Below are 20,431 nucleotides of genomic sequence, written 5' to 3'. Positions count from 1 at the left end.
AATAATAATAATAATAATAATAGTATGATTGATGATAATAATAATAATAATAAGAAGAAGAAGAAGAAGAAGAATGATAACAATACTAGTGCAATTATTAATACTACTACTATTAATAATAATAGTAATAATAACAATAATAATAATAATGTTATTATTAATGTTAGTAGTAGTAGTAGTAGTATTGTTGTTGTTGTGCATTAATGACACTTTCTGTGTGTGGATCAATTGATAGTCAGTGTCTCTAAAGTAATAGACCCTAGTGCATATGTGCGTGAGTGTGTGTGTGTAGGCCTGATGCGAAAGTGTGTGTAACAGACAGACCCATCATGAAGGCTCTCTCCCAGCAGCACAGTGTAATTAATTACCTGTAATTTCAGCAGTGAATTAATTAGAGCTGCTGGTGAATTGATACGGCTCAGCCTTTCCTGTCATTAGTCATGAAATAACCCAGATTAGTGCTGTCACTTCCTGTTAGGCCACTGTCTGCAGGCCCCTGCACACTGCAGCTAACTTAATTAAACACACACTCACACACACACACACACACACACACACATTTACATACAAACAACACATACAATACACACATCAGTACAGACAACAACATCTGCATACAATACACACATTCATTTGCATTCATGCCTGCACAAACACACACACACACACACACACACACACACACACACACACACACACACACACAGAAAGAGGAACAGTGAGTACTTACTTTCCCTGACACCCATCTTCTGGCTCAGTGGTTTAGAGCTGGTTTAGGGATATTGTGGGTTCGATACCCGCAATGTGTGTTTCACTGGTGTGTATCTGTGTGTTCACAAATTCCATCTGGCCCATCAAATTCCATCTGTGTCCAAAACCACACACACACACTAGTGATCAAACACACACAGTGACAGTGAACACACACATCCGGAGTGGTGGGCAGCCATTGCTGTGGCACCCAGGGAGCAGAGAGGGTGAATGGTCTTGCTCAGGGCCCAACCGAGCCCGGGTATCGAACCCACAACCCTGTCATCAGTTCTACTCAGCGGGTCTATTAATATTAGGGATGTCACGATCAGGGTACATTGCCCCTGATCTGATCTGAGTCTCTTAATGCTGAGTATCAGCCGATACTGATCTGATCCAGCTCCACAGTTTAGATCAGACGAGCTGCTGATTAATCTGATCAGTAAAATCCCTTTATTTTCAGGATCAGATTCTATAATCAGACTTTCTGGACTGACTGATTTAGTTTAGTCGAGACTTTTCTTAAAATCACTGATTTATAGTGTTTAATATCTGATAATCCAGTCTGATCTCCTCCCTGACCAATCAGCTCCCAGCTCCTTTACAACACTGCAGTCTGATCACTTCCTGTGTGTGTGTAGTGGTACACACTCTGGACTGGTGTCTGTGGTTATTGGTCTACTGGTGTGTAGTAGCTGGTTTATAGTGGGTGAATGTGCTGTGTGTGTGATTGGGGTTTCTATAGCGAGTGTGTGTGTGTGTTAGCATTAGCGTTAGCCTCCCATCGGTTCTGAACGGGTTCTTCAGTGCTGGTTTAAGAACAGAGAAAGGCGAGTGAGTGGTTCTCCGGTTCTCCCGCTGGTAAAACGGTCAGAGTGTTTCAGTAAGGGTTTAATAAAGGGTCAGATATTATGGTCTGTTTTCAAGTTCCACTGTATAATAGCTCCACACTGCAGAACCTCAACTCCTTTATTTACCTTCTGAGAACGTCCGTACTGCTGCTGCTGCAGCCGACTGAGGATATTGGTGCCTTGAGGACAGCAGATGGCGCTCTGAACACCCATTCCTAATGGAGGTAGATAACAACCACAGTGACGAGGCCTCAGAGAGCTCTTTGGATCTGGCCATAGAGCTTCAACAGGGTTCTTATGGGGTGTGCTCATTTTTTCACACGTCTGTTTATGTGTGTATTGTATGTAGAGCATGCGGATGTGTGTGTGTGTTTGTTTTGTGTAGAGATGGAGATGTTAAAGGAAAGAGAAGTAGAGCTAGCCTCTAAATCCAGAAGGGAGTGAGTCACACATTCACAATCCCTCTCTGAAACTAATCTCAGGGGTTTAAAACCACACACACACACACACACACACACACACACACACACACACTCACACACACACACACACACACTTACATGCTGATTTTCAAGCAGATGTCCTGCCCAAAAAAGCCTTCACATACACAGAAGGGCTCTTCTGCTCAGTTATCACATGGAGTGTGAGTGTGCGTCACAGCATAAGTGCATGTGTGTGTGTGTGTGTGTGTGTGTGTGTGTGTGTGTGTGAACTGGGACAGTCACTTTCAGTGAGGCGTCCTATATTTTATATTTAAGCATCCTTTCTTCATAATAATCCGAAACTGAGAGGTTTATGAGGTGAGACCTCCCATCCAGAACTTAGGTAGGCAGGTAATAACCAGAGTATGTCCCACCATCAGTTCTCTGACCTTAGAGACCTTACAGGAGCATAGAGACAGAGCATGTCCACTATATACAGCTGCTGATCTGCTCAGTAAAACACTGATATTAGAATAAACACTAATAATATCACTCCTTCTGAAAGTGGAGGTGGTTCTCCATCACTGTGTTCATTATTAGAACATCTCCAAAGTTCTCCTCTCTCATGGAGTCTAGTATTATTTAGAGTTCTCCTCAGATCAACACCTGGTTTGGTGGTAAATCAGGGCTTAATGATGGTAAATCAGGTGAGCTGCTGCTGCTACTGCTGCTGCTGATGGAGTTGAACACATCCTCCACGCTGTGCTGGCTGGACTGGGGGGCGTCCAGGAGAACCCTGGAGGAACCGAGCTCTGTTCTTCAGACTAGCTCACCGACAAGATCTCACTACTTTCTTTCTTCAGAATGAGAAGCTCTTGTTTCTCCTTTTTACTGGATTTATGTTCATCTGCTTTATCTGTTCTGATGAGATCTGGAGCTTCTACTGTAAAACTCTCTCACTGCTGAAAGACAGGGGTATAAACAATGTGCTTGTGTTGCTAAGTAGGTGCTTTGTTGTTGCTATGTGGTTGCTGTGATATGACAGGTGGTTGCAATGGTGTTATTATGCTGTTGTTTTGGTCTTGCTAAGCGGTTGCTATGGTTTTACAAGATCTCTGCTATAGTATTGCTAGGTGGTTGCTATGGCATGCCATGTTGCATTTCTATGTTGTTGCCAGCTGTTTGCTGTGGTGCTGCTAAGCGGTTGATTGGTTGTTGCTTTGGTAACACAGGTGGTGGCAATAGTGTTGCCACATAGTTGCTATGGTATTGCGAGGTGGGTACTATGAGATCCCAGGTAGTTGCTATGGTGCTGCTGGGTAGGTGCTTTGGTGTTGCTCTGTAGGTGGCATGGTATCCTAGGTGGTATTGCCAATTCCTACAACCTCTGATCGGTGGAAGTGGAAGACCATGCAGTGCTTTAAAAGTAATGGAATCTACCGTTGATCAGATTCTGTAATGAATTGGGAGCTGTGTGGTATTGATTCTTAAACTGGAGTAATGGGATTTCTCTTCTCTGTACCAGTTAATAGTCAAGCTGCAGCTTTGTGACCGAGTGGTAAATGAGGAAGAGGTGTCTCATTGACTCCAAGATACAGCGTCTTACAGTAAGCCAATTGGGATATAACAACAAAAAAAGGCATGAATGGGGGTTTCCATTTTGGGTGGGGTAAGAAATAATAAAGGGTGGTGAGTTTCCTAAGCTGGAATATTGCTGCTACTAACCACTGCATTGATTTGTTTATCAGGTAAGCAGCCGGAGAGATTTCACAGGAGTTTAAGAGGCCAGATTATCAATATCTTTAGTCTAGTGTGCAGCTTTCCGGGCAGTCGCTAGACTGCTACTACTACTATGGTCAGTATGCTGAAACTGTGGTGAAAACTAGGTGGTTGCTATGGTGTTGCTAGGTGGTTGCAGGATAGGTGTTTTGATGATGCTATGTGGTTGCTGTTGTATGACTGGTGGTTGCTATGGTATCCCAGGTGGTTGCTATGATGTTGCTAGGTAGGTGCTTTGGTGTTGCAATGTGGTTGCTGTGGTATGACAAGTGGCTGCTATAGTATTGCTTGGTGGTTTCTATGTTGTTGCTAGCTGTTTGCTGTGGTGCTGCTAAGTGGTTGCTTGGTAGTTGCTTTGGTGTGTCGCTAGGTGGTCGCTTTAATAACACAGGTGGTTGCAATGGTGTTACTAAGTTGTTGCTTTGGTGTTGCTGGGGGGTGGCTATGGCTTTTTTATGTTGCTAAGTAGGTGCTTTGTTGTTACTATGTGCTGTGATGTGACAGGTGGTTGCAATGGTGTTAGTGTGTTGTTGTTTTGATCTTGCTAAGCAGTTGCTATGGTTTTACAAGATCTTTGCTATAGTATTGTTAGGTGGTTGCTATGGCATTCCATGTGGCATTTCTATGTTGTTGCTAGCTGTTTGCTGTGTTTCTTCTAAGCGGTTGATTGGTTGTTGCTTTGGTGTTGTCAGGTGGTTGCTATGGTATTGCTATGTGGGTACTATGAGATTCCAGGTAGTTTCTATGGTGCTGCTGGGTAGGTGCTTTGGTGTTGCTCTGTGGGGGCTGTGGTGTCCTGGGTGGTTGCTATGATGTTGCTTAGTGTTTTCTAGGGTTTTGCTGGGCATTTGCTGTGGTGTCCCAGATGATTGCTGTAGTATTACGAAGAGGTTGCTTAGCAGTTGCTAGGATTTTGTTGCTATGATTCTGGGTGGTTGCTGTGGTATCCCAGGTGGTTGCTATGATGTTGCTTAGTGGTTTTTAGGATTTTGCTGGGCATTTGATATGGTGTCCCAACTGATTGCTGTGGTATTGCCAAGGGGTTGCTTTGGCTGCCAATGATTTTGTTGCTATAATTTTGGGTGGTACAACGCTGTTGTATCCCAGGTGTTTGCTGTGTGTGTGTGTTATGGTGTATATGGTATACAGCTGGGTAAATTAATCCTTAATAAATAAAATTAATAAATAAATAAATGAAAATTAAATCTCTTGTCCCTCTCCAACAAAATGACAGATAAGCAGAAAGTCTGCGGGAACCTCTGGCCTACTTTCCTAATACAGTGTTACCTGGAGCCCAGTGCAGACGTGTAATGAAGTATGTGGAGAGTCACATTATAAAATTAGCCCTGAATTTCATTATTGCTCAGCTCAGAACCTGCTGGTTGCTTAATTGTTCATTTTGCCAAGCGCTGCTTATTACATATCAAAATAACTGCCTCTAGAAACAATTTACATAACCTGTGAAGAGTCAAAGTGTTAAAAATGCATTTTACATTTAATTAAAAGAATTGATGCTAGAGGGGTTGGCTGAACTTGGTGTTACGGCTGATTTGTCGCTGTTGACTGAGGTGAATAAATTTGCTTAGGTAGGTGATATGATGTTGCTGGGTGGTTGGGTGGGTGCCATGGTGTCCCAGGTGGTTGCTATGATGTTGCAACCACCTACAAGGACACTGCCTGCAGATGTGTTTTACATTAGGTGGTTATGGTTTAGCAGACAGTGCCATGTCTTGAAGGAAATTAGCTAAGCTTTAATGACTGTGTGTGCTATATTGCTGTATTCAGTTTCAGAGCCCCTGGTTTACACGTAGTATCTCTGCCCTCGTGGTCAGTCCGAGGAGAAAACAGACCAAGGTGGGATCCTTTGCTTGTTACATTTGTATTGCCTTTGGTCCAGACCAACTCAGAGGACGATGCATCGCTGTATTTTGGCTCTGGGTTATTTAGCGTTCATGCTGACATACAGAATTAGACTGAGTTTGGTCTGGTTGAGCTTGTGAGTTTTATTTATGACAGCTGAAGTGAAGAACCTTGATGATCTGGTTCCAGTGGATCCTGTCAAGACATGAATATATCAGGCAACGAGTGAACAGTGAGATCTTGAAGGTGATGGAGGTGTTGAAGCAACGTAAGACTCTGAGACACTTTGACAAGAACTTGATGACAAACTGTGATGTTCTAGACGATGACTGGGTCATCAGAACATCTCTGAAACATCACGCAGGTCTTGTGGGGTGTTCCCAGTATGCAGTGGGCAGTATCTACCAAAAGTGCTCCAGGGCAGGACAACCAGTGAACCAGTGACAGGGGCATGGGTGGCCAAGACTTACTGATGCTAATGGAGGCCCCTCCCACCTCACAACTTACAAGACTTAAAGGATCTGCTCGTTATGCCTGAAGATGTGCAGATACCACAGGCCACATTCAGAGGTCTTGTGGAATCCATGGCTTAAAGGGTCAGAGCTGTTTTGGTAGCAGGAGAAGACCTTCACATTCTTAAGCAGGTGGTTTTAATGTTATGGCTGATCACCAGAATAATTTTTGACTAAAATGTCACTCAAAACGTTCCAGTACTAGAACCAATCTTACATTTAAACCACTATAAATAGAAGGGAACGTTCTAGACGCTTCACTTCACCACACTATGTGGACAAAAGTATTGGGACATCTGCTCATTGATTGGTTATTCTGAAATCAAGGGGATTAAAAAGAGCTGATCCTGCTTTTGTTGGAGTGACTGTCTCTACTGTCCAAAAAGAAGACTTTCTACTAGATTTTGGAGGAGGAGCATTGCTGTGAGGATTTGATTGCATTCAGCGACAACAGCGTTAGTGAGGTCAGGATGTTGGATGATGATCACCACCCCACCTCATCATCCCCAACTTCCCAACTCATCCCAAAAGTACTGGATGGAGCTCCACCATCATCATTCCAGAGAACACAGCTCTTCCACTGCTCCACAGCTCCTCAATGCTGGGGGGCTTTATACCCCTCTACTAGCCCACGCCTGGCATTATTGGGCAGCATGGTGCCAAAAGGTTAATGTTGATCTGCTCCTGCAGAGAGTCCTAATCTATTGGCAGTACTTCTCTACAGGGACTAGGTAAACTGTGTGTGTGTGCATTGGCACATCTGTGTCAGCAATGGATGCAACTTAAAGTAGCTGAATGCATTCATTAGAAGGGGTGTCTGCAAACATTTGGACACACAGTACACTGGTACAACATGCGTTTTGCTGCTGTTAATTGTAGTTGTTGAGTCAGTGTGCTTTAAAGGGAGATCAGAAGGTTATCATGTGTGAAGTTTGGCTTCTACACCAGTGAAGCAAAGTGAGAACCAGTCTTCAGAACCGTTCCGCTGCTCTAGAACCGACACAGAGGATATTCTGAAGAGTTTCTGTGAGTCCAGTCGACTGCAGCCAAATCTGTTTGTGTGGAAGCACCTGGAGGGGATTTAGGACCAGGCGGACTGACTGTGTGTCCAGCTCTCACACTGATAAGTGCGGATTCACTACAGCAGCGAGTAAAGAGGAGGGATTAGAGATCAATGTGGCATTACAGCCCCTTCTCCTGAGCCAGGCAGTCATCAATAGGCATTGTGCTGTCAATAGCTGATGCACTATCACTACCAGCTTCTCCTCTGGATTCCAGCCTGCTGTCAGACTAAAAGGACCAACAAAGAATTTGTTGTTGTTGGTTTTTATTTGTTGAATTTTTATCTATATATAGGCTCAGATAGGTTTTTCATTGGACAACTGTGTGTATATATATATATACTGCAAGACCAATAGAAAGGTTTAAAAAGTTTTTCATTGGACAGTGACTGTATATGTGTGTATATATATTTTTTGTGTGTATATATATATATATATATATATATATTTTTTTTTTTTTTTTTTTTTTTCATGGACGAAGCAGAGCTAAGATAATATTTTCAAATATTATAAAAATATAAAAAATTATTTATATAGATCTTTTCACAAGGAATGTCAAAAGAAGCCCAAAAACTGTTGAAGTTCATTGTTTCTGTCATGGCGTGCTAGTCGTATGGGGAACCTCTCGAGTGACCTTAAGGGACCAAGCAATACAGCAAAGCGATACAATTCTCAGCATTGAACCATGGAGTTGAGGCTGCTGAAGTACCCCCAGTCCCAGGTGAAACACAAGAACCAAACAAACATGACTCGATACACTGAACCTGAACTGAACACATGACACAAACGAGGGGGAAGTCCTTATTTGGGCCTGTGGGCGGTGGCTCGGAATCGCCCTGGGGGAGGGCACGATGCGAGGGCTGACAGTTATCAAACAAGACATCTGGCTACTATTTAATTGTCATCTAAAACTGCAATGATTGATGTCTAATGTCTTAATTTCTTTGAACTGTTGCCTCAGTTATAAAATTTGAGCTCTGGTCTTCAAATTACATTAAAAGAGGCAATCACTGGGGACCAAGCACTCAACATTAATATAGTGCCAAAACAGTTTAAAATTTTTTAAAAAAATTATGACTGATATTTTTTGGCCTTATTTAAAATAGATGCCCAGATCTCAAATGAAGATTTCTGGACACGGTCAGAATTTGCATAGTTGTTGAACTTAATAATTCAACAGCAATTATCCCAGTGTGTTAATCTCAGCGTGAGGAAGGATTCACCAGTTTTCATGTTAAAATCACTGAAGTTTTCTCCCAGGAACGATGCTGCTGAACCTTCCTACAGGGGCTTGGTTCTCATGAATTTTCATGTCTGTATAAGTAGCGTTTCAACCTGAACTGCTTTTGAATGAGGCATCAGACTGGTCAGAGACTCATTTACGTTATCATCAGTCCAACAGACACAACCTCTAAGATACTCTATGTTACATAAACCATTACCAAAAATAAAACACAAGAAAAACTCCATAGTTTAGAGAAAAGCACAGGTCTAGCACCTCTGTAGGCTGGTTGTAGTATGTTGTGTAGCTCCACCCATCTCCCAGTTTCCATCTCATTTCCCTCCGCTAATCTGACGTTCCATCTCCAGTGTCTCCATTACTTTTTCCCCACAGAAATCCATTTTTTTTTTTTGCTTTATTAAAAAAGGCGGGGTTACACTTAAGAATGAAGTGATTGACAGCCTTGGCTGGAAGAGGCTGGTTGTCTGCCGGACCTGCATCGCACCAATTCTGTTCATTACATGGAGTAGCATGGAGTTGTAGTCGAGCTGCCAAGCAACTAGCTAGCTAATCATTAATATTATTATCTTTATTATTATACTATTATTAATCATGTGGTGTTGTGCTGTTGGTCGCATTATCAGACACTCTGTACAAGTAAGTAAGTCTGTTGTTAGTTTAAATTGGCCAGTGTAATCTAATTAGTCGGTAGCCAGCAAGCTAGCTAATATTAATGCAGTTAGACATCCTGGAATCTGAAAGATTTGTACTTGGTTTTGGCCAGCACTCTTACCAAATTTATTTTCTGCTCTGGACCAAGTCCAAATACTTTTATTTCTTTTTTCAGTCGTCACCAGTGTGTGCTGACTCTTTCACAGCAGCAGCTCGGGGGTTTAAACTGGACCAAAGGAGCTTTGGTTCATCTGTAATTTGATAAAAATGTAAATTGATGAAATACACACACTACGCTTATACTGTTGGAGCGTCCACTTACCGGACACACTGGGAATCCAGGGGGAAAATCAAATCAAATCAAATCAAATTTTATTTGTCACATACATAGTAATACACAGTATAACTTGCAGTGAAATGCTTTTTTGACAGTCTGCCCACATCAAAGCTATTCAATAAGATCTAAATTTAAACTAAACCTTAACTTAATGAAATAAAGTGCAAAAGTGCAAAAATAAATTTAATAAATAAAATAAAAGTTACATTTAAGTTAAATTTATGTTAAAAAATAAAATATAAAAATATGAAAATATAGAAATATAGAAATATAAGAAGCAAAAAATATATACAGATGGAATAGTGCGTGTCTGTATATATATATACATATATATATATATATATATATATATATATATGTATACATATGTACATATTTATCTGTATGATAATATTTATCTGTATGAAAATCTGCTCTGCTTCTGCACTGGAAGCTCAATGAAGGCGGTCTGAGACACTGAGGCCTGGTCTGGGAGAAGGGGGGGGCGGGTCTGCCAAATGAGTAGGCGAGTCTGGCTCCGCCTCTGGTGTCTACTGAGCAGACTCTGGTTGCAAATTTGACAACATGGCAGACAGTTTTGGCTTGATTTCTATAGGATGGAAGGAAACCGAAATGTGCTTTTTGATTTAAGAAATTAATAAATAAATAATAAACAGACATCTGAGCAGTCTGTTGTACTCCGCTGTGGTCATTCTGAACCAGAATCTCAGCCAGATGTTGCACAGTGCAGTGAAGTAATGGAGCAGCCAACCAGCTCAAATCAAAACCCACCTAAGAAGCTCAGTGATGACACCAGAAGAGTTTTTTTTACCCACCAGAACTTTCTCCAGTAATTCCTCTCCAGCTAAAATATGCAATCTGGCAAAAACAACACTGACTGTGGGCACATCATTTTGCAGTCTTCTCACACACATTCATCTGAGCCTGAGAGTTTAAATAGTGTCTTTCTTTTGCAATTATTTTTCTAGTATGTCTTCAAGGCCTGTGAACCAGTCTAGCCGCTGTGCCACCTGTATGTGTTAACGGAAGTCTCTTAATATCACACCTTTGAGATGATATTGCTAATTTTATTCCAGGTTGGTGGTAGAAATCCATGCAAAGCTTGCCAGCTCCTGGTGCTAACTCTTAGAACACTGCAGAAATGATCTTAAATCTATTCAGAATTTCAGATGTTTCTCATTTTGAGTTTGCTGTAAGAATATTATACATATATTATTATATTATTATAATATTATAATTCGTTATTTTGTTCAAATCTTTTGTTCAAGGAATCCAGTAAAAGGGCATGAGATCAATAAAACAATAAAACATAAATTAGGACCCCCGGTGAGCAAATGAAAGGTGACAGTGGCAAGAAAAAAAAACCCTCAGATAAACCCCCTCAATAAATGTGAGTGCATCCATTTCTTTGAATATTATTAATAGATTACAGATCCAACACCAAATAAGACTAAGGTTACCATAGCAATACTCCTGAACCACTACAGTTCCCACGATACCATGCAAATCCAACAGCTTACGGCTTAAGGGGGCATGTGCACTTGTGTATGTGGTGGGGAGGGGGGGCAAACAAGAATAAAGTTACCATAGCAATAGTATGGAACCACTACAGTTCCCACAATACCATGCAAATCCAACAGCTTACGGCTTAAGGGGGCATGTGCACGTGTGTGTGCATGTGGGGGGGCAAACAAGACTAAGGTTACCACAGCAATAATCCTGAACCACAGGTGCACTTGTGAAATTACCGTATTTACCCTAATAGCACAAACCACAAATTCTCAGTGTGACAGTCCATGAACCGTTACACCCCTAGCACATATCCTATTTAACCCCTTAATGCAGCAGAGCTTATATAACTACAGGGATGTCTGTACAAACTGGTGGGGCTGTTCTCTGGTAACAGAAAATAATAATAGTGTAATAACACTTTCAGCCCACTGTTTAAGGGGTCAAGAGCAAGGTCTCAGGTCATGCGCCCCTATGTGGCCAATAAATCCCCCCACCCCTCACTGCAGCACTAAAAAAGAAGACATAAGCAATGTAACTCGTCCGTAACCTGAAAAATACCCCATTCTTCTTCCTTCTCTTCTTCTTTCAGATTTTCATATTTGAGAATAATATCTACTACCGAGCCACCGTAGAGAACCGCTCCATCCGCCTGGTTTCCACCGGCAAAGAAGGGGTGATATTCAACGGGCTGAGCGACTGGCTGTATGAAGGTAAGCGATTTAGCATGTAGAGTATTCTACTTCTCAGACATCTTTAAAGCATTCTTTTAGGAGAACGGTTCAGTCAAAATTCCTATTTACGCAATATTCCACTTAGCCCAGATGAAATCCATCAGTCACGGTGTTTCATTTTGAACTGGAGCTACGAGGCTAGTGTTGCTAACAAAAACTAGAGCGCAATAGTCATCATTAACAGTTTTCTGAACCTGCAGCTGCATCCAGTATCTTCAGATTCTTTCCAAAAGCTGTCTAGTGGCTACTTTACTGTTGCAATGGAGCTATACTGGTTGAATATGTGTTTACTGGTGTAAATCTGCCTCAAGAGGAGTTAGAGTGGTGTATGTTCACACTGTACATAGTAAAATAGGTCAGTGTATAGAATCCGTCAGCACTTTCACCTACCATGTTTTTATCACTGTATAAAAGACGAGGCTTTCATTCTTGTTGGATGCGCTGTGTTTTTTTTCTGGGTGAGTGCAAGTGATGATAATGTTGGAATTCCAATGCTTTCTTTGAACTGTTTTTTTTTTTTTTGTCTCAAGAGGAAATCATACATATGTGACTAAAAGAGGAGTTCAGGATTCATACTAAATGTACTAAATATAGATTAACCCTTGTACATCTGCACCAATTACTAATACAGCCCAAACACTCAGCAATTAAACCACCTGAACAGAGAGTTAACCCTCTGAACATCTGAACAGAGAATGAAACAAAGTAACCAGTGACATTTTACTACCTGAACTTCAGTCTCAGCCTACTCTTAAACTTAACCTACTACACCTAAACCTAAATCTAACCTTAACCTAAACCTAACCTACACCTTAACCTAACCTAAACTTAACCTACACCTCAACCTAAACCTAATTCTAACCTTAATCTAACCTAAACTTAACCTACACCTCAACCTAAACCTAATTCTAACCTTAATCTAATCTAAACTTAACCTAAACTTAACCTAACCTACCCTCAACCTAACCTAAGCTAATCTACTACACCTTAACCTAATTCTAACCTCAACCTAAATCTAAACTTAACCTAATACACCTAAACCTAAAAGTAACCTATTACACCTAGTTCTAACCTACACTTCAACCTAAACCTCACTTAACCTAAACCTAAACCTAAACCTAAACCTGACCTTCTACACATCAATCCAAACTAAATCTTAACCTACTACATCCAAGCAAAATTCTTACCTTAACCTAAACGTAACCTAACCTACACCTAAACCTAAACCTAACCTACTACACCTAAACCTAATTCTAGCCTAAACCTAACCTAAACATTACCTACTACACCTAAACCTAAATGTAACTACACATCAGATACTACACATAAACCTAATTCTAGCCCAAACTTAACCTAAACCAAAACCTAACCCACACCTCAACCTAAACCTAATTCTAACCTAAACCTAAACTTAACCTTTAAACATAATTTGGTGATCAGGTTTTTATTTTGCCAGATGCTGAACAGACTGTGATGATGTGTTCAAATATCGTCTACATAAATATTAATCAGTCATTTTGAGTGGCAGCCCATGTTTACACTGATCTGTGCTCAGTCTCCCTAAAGCCTTGCAGATCATCTTACCGGGTAGAGAGAGTGTTTAATGTGAGTGTCGCTCTGCCGGCCCTCACTGTCATTTACATGCTATTCCCTAGAAGAAAGCTGAGACGTGGGCTGACCTGGTGCCGAGGCTGGGCTGATTAACCGCCCGCTCCTGCACACCCTCCCGGAAAATTGCTCTCCCACTTTCACACAAAATCAGGCGCTCATGAATGGACCTCTGAAGATGTCTAAACGCCTCTGAAAACTACCTGACTGAAAGCTGTTAAATCAATGGTCATAGATGTAGGCTTCCCATTAGGACAGTTTTATCAAATCTGCTCATGGTGGACAGGAACATGCAGAACAGCTCCAGGGGCCTGGGGTTGTCGGGTCAATCCTCAAACTGGTCCCTGTCTGGATGGAGCTTGGCATGTTCTCCTAATATCTAGGTGGTTTCTGCATGGTAGATGGTTCCCTGTCCAGGGGACACGTGAGGAACCTCAGGGAGTCCTAGAGATCCCTAATGAGTCAATTCTCGGCAGAGAATCAAGGGGTTGAAGCTCCTTTAGTACCCCCAGTCCCAGGTGCAACAAATGAACAAAACCAAGGAAAAATTAACGATCACAAATGAACACAAATCAACACAGGTGAACAACACCGAACACACATGAACACAAACAAGGCGGAACTGAGGAGGAAGTCCTTATTTGGGCCTGTGGGCGGCGGCTCGGGATCGCCCTGGGGGAGGGCGCGATACCGTGTGCCTGACACATGCTTTTCTTTTTGAACCAATCCACCGATTTGACAGGTTATAGACTGCAGAAAGATCTCGGCGATGTAGAAGAGCACTCCTCTTACACTTTCTTATTATGAATGCTATTGATCTGAGGCTCAGATCTGAGCTGAGATCAGTCTGGCCGAGTAGAGTTAAGCCACCTGTGAGATATTAGATTGATCAACGTCCGAAAATCAGAGAGTTGCTTCAGAAACCGAAGGAGACGAGTCCCTCTGATTTCACACATGAGATCAAGAGGAGATCTTAATTAGGTTTTTTCTTTCCTGTGGGAGTTCAAGCCAAGTAATGACACCAGTAATGACACCAGGAGCTAATGCTTGTGCTAGAGCCAAGTTTTATGAGCCAACACACTCTGCAGCCCGTGCACCGACAGCGAGCAACCTCACAGTGCTCTAAAACTTCCATGCTACTTTGGTGAACCTTCGTGCCGCTGGGTTGCCAGTTTTTGCGTCACTGTTCAGGCGGCGGTGCTGAAGAGTCCGTGTGAGAGTCAGGTTCTGTTGCGAGCTTCTCTAGTTATACTAATGATTAATAAATCATAGGATAATCCCAGCCTGCTGAATACAAATGAGGAGAGAGGCCCTGGTCCTGGCTAAGAGGTGGCCCTGAAATCCTTGCGGGCGATGTTTAGCTGGGGAAGATTCCCTGTGGAGCTGGAACTCCTTCCAAATGGGTGCTGACAGGTTTGGAGAAAGGTTAATGTATGCTAATGCATACTGTTTCCCTTAGCCGCCCCCACAGGCTAATCCTGCTAATTCCCCTGATCACACAAACAGTTTAACTTAAATCCTCTACGCCGCCTGAAATTACAACAGCAAGGTGTAGATTTAGCCAGAACTGAGGCGTGTAGCAGATCCTGAACTCATGAGTGTTTCTTCTACTTGTACGCTGCAGCTGTGAGGCTAATGTAGCTAAAACGGACCGGTTTGCGTGAGTTCCACAACTGAATTTTGGGTCACTGTATAATAGGAGGGTTAATGCGACTCAAAACCGGTGGGTTAGATGAGGCACAAAAGTTTCCCAACTATACGGTTGCTTGGACTCAGCACTAGGTTGTTTTTTTACCCTTATTCCCCTTGGTTTCCATTTTAACATCATACAATATTTTATTTTTCTTAATTACTTTAACAACTTTTTGTGCAGTCTTTAACAATAAACTGTTTAAATAAAGCCTTTATTATAGTTATTATTTATTATATTATTTATTATATATCATATTATTTTATTGCAATCTGATTTATATTAGTCTTCTTAGTCTTAGTCTATTTTCTTCTTATTTTACATAGCAACATTGTAGCATCCATCTTGTAAGCACTTAGAAACATCATAGCAACCACCTAAGATTAGATAGCAATCATCTAGCAAAATCATAGCAACCACCAAGCCACGCCATTGCAATCATCTATATTGCAAGAAAACAGCACTGAACCCTAAACTGAATGTAAATGGTTGTCTATTGAATGGAACCATAAATCCTAACCCTAACCTTAACCCTGAATCAACCCTAAATCCTAACCCTAACCTTAAGCCTGAATCAACCCTAAATCCTAACCCTAACCTTAAGCCTGAATCAACCCTAAATCCTAACCTCAACCTTAACCCTGAATTAACCCTAAATCCTAATCCTAACCTTAACCCTAAATCAACCTTAAATCCTAACCCTAATCGTCACCCTAACCTAAACCATAAATCAAACCCAAAACATAACCCTAAAAGTTCATGATTATGGTTAAGGTTAAGATAAGGGTTGATTCAAGGTTAAGGGTAGAGGTTAAGATTAGGATTTAGGGCTGATTCAAGGTTAAGGGTAAAGTTTAGGATTAGGATTTAGGGCTGATTCATAGTTAAGGGTAAGGTTTAGGATTTAGGGCTGATTCATGGTTAAGGGTAAGGTTTAGGATTTAGGGCTGATTCATAGTTAAGGGTAAGGTTTAGGATTTAGGGCTGATTCAAGGTTAAGGGTAGAGGTTAAGATTAGGATTTAGGGCTGATTCAAGGTTAAGGGTAAAGTTTAGGATTAGGATTTTCGGTTGATTTAAGGTTAAGGGTAGAGGTTAAGATTAGGATTTAGGGCTGATTCAAGGTTAAGGGTAAAGTTTAGGATTAGGATTTTCGGTTGATTTAAGGTTACGGGTAAAGTTTAGGGTTAGGATCTATGGTGTATCCAATGTTAAGGTTAGAGTTAGGATCAGGATTTAGGGCTGATTCAAGGCTAAGGGTAAAGGTTAGGGTTTAGGGTTTATTCAGTGTTAGGGTTAAGGTTGGGGTTTAAGGTTTATTCAGTGTTAGGGTTAAGGTTAGGGTTTAGGGTTTATTCAGTGTTAGGGTAAAGGTTAGGGTTTAGGGTTTATTCAGTGTTAGGGTTAAGGTTGGGATTTAGGGTTTATTCAGTGTTAGGGTTAAGGTTAGGGTTTAGGGTTTATTCAGTGTTAGGGTTAAGGTTAGGGTTTAGGGTTTGTTCAGTGTTAGGGTTAAGGTTAGGGTTTATTCAGTGTTAGGGTTAAGGTTGGGGTTTAGGGTTTATTCAGTGTTAGGGTTAAGGTTAGGGTTTAGGGTTTATTCAGTGTTAGGGTTAAGGTTAGGGTTTAGGGTTTATTCAGTGTTAGGGTTAAGGTTAGGGTTTAGGGTTTATTCAGTGTTAGGGTTAAGGTTAGGATTTAGGGTTTGTTCAGTGTTAGGGTTAAGGTTAGGGTTTAGGGTTTATTCAGTGTTAGGGTTAAGGTTAGGGTTTAGGGTTTATTCAGTGTTAGGGTTAAGGTTAGGGTTTAGGGTTTATTCAGTGTTAGGGTTAAGGTTAGGGTTTAGGGTTTATTCAGTGTTAGGGTTAAGGTTAGGGTTTAGGGTTTATTCAGTGTTAGGGTTAAGGTTAGGGTTTAGGGTTTATTCAGTGTTAGGGTTAAGGTTAGGGTTTAGGGTTTATTCAGTGTTAGGGTTAAGGTTAGGGTTTAGGGTTTATTCAGTGTTAGGGTAAAGGTTAGGGTTTAGGGTTTATTCAGTGTTAGGGTTAAGGTTAGGGTTTATGGTTTATTCAGTGTTAGGGTTAAGGTTAGGGTTTAGGGTTTATTCAGTGTTAGGGTTAAGGTTAGGGTTTAGGGTTTATTCAGTGTTAGGGTTAAGGTTAGGGTTTAGGGTTTATTCAGTGTTAGGGTTAAGGTTAGGGTTTAGGGTTTATTCAGTGTTAGGGTTAAGGTTAGGGTTTAGGGTTTATTCAGTGTTAGGGTTAAGGTTAGGGTTAATTTAGGAGAAAGGTTAGGGTTAGCTGACTGACACATGTGCCGTGATTTAAGGTTAATCAGGTGCTGTTCTTACACTTTCAGTACTGTGGTATTCACCCGCTGGCGCTCTCTGGTGATCGACATGGCTGGATCTAGGTAAACTCTGCAGGAAGAAGTGAAACTGCGAGTACGGAGCAGCATGTAATGATCACAGCCTCACAGCCAGTGTAAATGGACCGGAACTCTCTGTCTCTTAAGGAGGGATGTGAGCAGTGAATGAAAACTGTCTGTATTGAGATTCACTGCATATTTTGAGGAGAAATCTCCCAGGCTTATAGCGAGGGAATTGCGCTGGCGAAAAAGGCTATAAACTGCAAAGGCGAAATGAAGAACCGTGGCTCTTTGATCCGCCTCCTCCCTGCTGGAGATGGATGGTGGGAGTTGGAGTAGTTGGGTTTCAATCTTTCTCTGTAGCAAAAAACAATAATACAGAGGAGAAGAAAGGATACTGACTTTTTTTAACCAGAGATAGCCACCCACACACACTCCTACACACACTCACTCACTCACCTGGGGGACAGCGAGCCCCCCACTGTCCAGCACTGAGAAAGGGCTATGTTTTTTTTACAGCATTATTTTCCTTATTAATACACAGCTCATATTGTGCTAATGCGCTTAGCTATTCCCTGCCTGGCCTACTTCTGGAAGAGTGTGTGTGTGTGAGAGAGAGAGTGTGTGTGAGAGAGAGAGTGTGTGTGTGTATTAGTATTTGGCCGTGTACATTTCATTCAAGAACATTGAATTATTTGTGTTATATTATTACATATGGGTACATTATATATCCAAAAGTATGTAGACACCCTCTCTCATGCCAACACAGGTGTGGAAATGTACACAGCTTGTCTAACCCCAGTAGAGAAGTACTGCCAATGGAATAGGAACACCATGCCTAATCGCAGGTGTGGGCTAGAGGGACATAAAGCCCCCCCAGCATTGAGGAATGATGATGATGCTCCATCCAAGACTTCTGGGATGGGGTGGGGTGGTGATCATCCAACATCCTGACCTGACTAACGCTCATGTCACTGAATACATTGATTACAGCAATGCTCCTCCAAAATCTAGTAGATTAAAGATTGAAAAAATCTTTTTTAATACCTTTGATTTTGGAAGAAATAACGAATGAGCAAGTGTCCCAATACTTTTGTCCAAATAGTGTGCGTACATGCAGTACAGTGCCTTGCACAAGTTAAAATATATTTTATCTTATATGAAATCAAAGTCATTAAAGATGCATCTATTGAATATTTACGTTGTTATCTACATTTTTTTATTGTTTGAATAGAAAGTATGAGTTTGGTTCAGGAAAAATGCTCATATGCAGTTTTTCAAGCCTATTTACCACCCTGTTACTGTGCCTCAGAATGAAATATGCTGGTTTTCTTTCTGACGGAGGGCTTGTTAAAAAAAATCGCAACAATAAGAGCTGCTTTACATCACCACTGAGACCCACAGCAGCATATCATAGCCTAGCCTAGCATAGCTTAGAAAAAAAACTTTTGTAATGATTAGATTATAGATAGATTGGCCAAGCATTAACTTTTAGCATTTTCAGCTTCTCCAGAGCCATCTGTGCACTGTTTAACCTCACCGACACTTGCTTTGGTTGGCCTAGCTTAGGCTTTTTATCTTCTCAGCCTCATGCCCATCTTTTTCTGAAGTAGCCAATGCGTTTAGCCTTGAAAGGTTTTCTGTAGTGGGTGGGATTTATGTAAAGTTAGGGGCTGTAACTATAACAAGGCAAGACTGTGATGTAACAGTTTGGGGGTTTTGGAATCGGCCTGTTTTCCAGCTCTGTTTTAGGTTCTGCTGGATGTTCTTTTGAAGGAGGAACAGCAGAGTTTGAGCTTTACGGTTTGTCACTTCCATCTATTGAACCTTTGTTACTCAAATGTACCAAGATAAGCTCAGTTTTACATTCTACGACACCTTGAAAAAATAAAATGCTCCCAGAAAATGCTTACATACCTATTCAACCCCTTTAGAACCTCTGTAAATGTAGGGGAGAGTTTCTACCAGATTTCCTTACTTTTCCTTACTTTTCTTACTTACTGGACTTTGATTTGGCCATTGGACAACATTCACCCTTTTGTTGTTCAGCCACTCCTGCATCATTGGCCTTCTGCTCGGGACCATTGTCCTTCTAAAAAGTGAGGTTTCTCCCAAGCTTTACGTTTTTAGCAGACTAAAGCAGGTTGTCGTGCAGTTCCAGCCTGTATTTTGCATGGTCGGCCCATCTTTCAGTTATTATATGATGCCAAGTCCTAGCTGAGGAAAGCATCCCCACAACATGATGCTGGCACCACACATAACACTTTGAATTTTAGTCTAAAAGCTTCATTTTGTCTCGCCCAACCAGAAAACCTTGTGGCAAACTTCAGATTTGATTTGATTAGTTTTCCTCAGTAACGACTTCTTTCTAGCCACCCAGGCCAGCTGTGTGCAGAGCTCTTGGCAATGTTGATGTATCATCGCTCCAGACTCCAGCTACTGAACTCTGCAGCTCCTTCAAAGTGATTGTTGGCCTCTTTGTGGTATCCCTCACAAGTCTCCTTCTTGTTCTGATGCTGAGTTTTGAGGGATGGCCTTGTCTAGGCATGACCTGGTCCACGTCTAGGTGATACAGTGCAGCTTCTGTTTCCTCAGAGTAGATCCAGCTAGCCTTGTTCTTGCCCTTTAACTTGTCCTTATTTGTGTTAATCTGTCAAATTTGATACTCCAGTGACAGTAAAACGGAGGATAGCGTCTTTATCATTGCTACTCCAGACTCGGTATGCTGCAAACTGCACTATGTAACTCTGGTAAAGCCTGTCCAGAAATGCATGTGTAAAGTATGTCCTTTAGCAGTGGCTCAAAGCATGAATTATGAGCCACCGTAGGGCGAGCCCAAGAGAAAGAAATGCCAATTTTCACATAATGCTGCTTTAAACAGCATCTTTCAGGGTCACTTTTGCCACCGAATATTTCTCAAGCAAATGTGCTACTCAGGCTCTTTTCTGCCCCCTGCAGGCCTGAGAAGATAACAGGACTAACTAAACTGAACTAAAGTTGAGTCAGTTAAAGCACAGAACTGCATATATAATATGAAATATACAGCCCGCCAGGTTAG

At 41.5% G+C, this 20,431-nt stretch overlaps 1 protein-coding gene across 5 annotated transcripts in view; it reads left to right on the top strand.

The window, feature by feature from the left end:
- dpp6a (dipeptidyl-peptidase 6a) overlaps nt 1-20,431 on the top strand; it is a 461,345-nt gene that overhangs the window by 389,586 nt on the left and 51,328 nt on the right. For all 5 annotated transcript variants that reach the window (XM_072679277.1, XM_072679276.1, XM_072679278.1 and 2 more), the window contains one exon: nt 11,568-11,688. In XM_072679277.1, coding sequence (XP_072535378.1) covers nt 11,568-11,688 — 121 coding nt within the window. The remainder of the gene's footprint in view (nt 1-11,567; nt 11,689-20,431) is intronic.

This window comes from Salminus brasiliensis, chromosome 5, assembly GCF_030463535.1.
Source record: "Salminus brasiliensis chromosome 5, fSalBra1.hap2, whole genome shotgun sequence".
Taxonomy (NCBI): Eukaryota; Metazoa; Chordata; class Actinopteri; order Characiformes; family Bryconidae; genus Salminus; species Salminus brasiliensis.
Note: the sequence above shows the minus strand (reverse complement) of the source record. Positions and strands in the feature narration are given on the sequence as shown.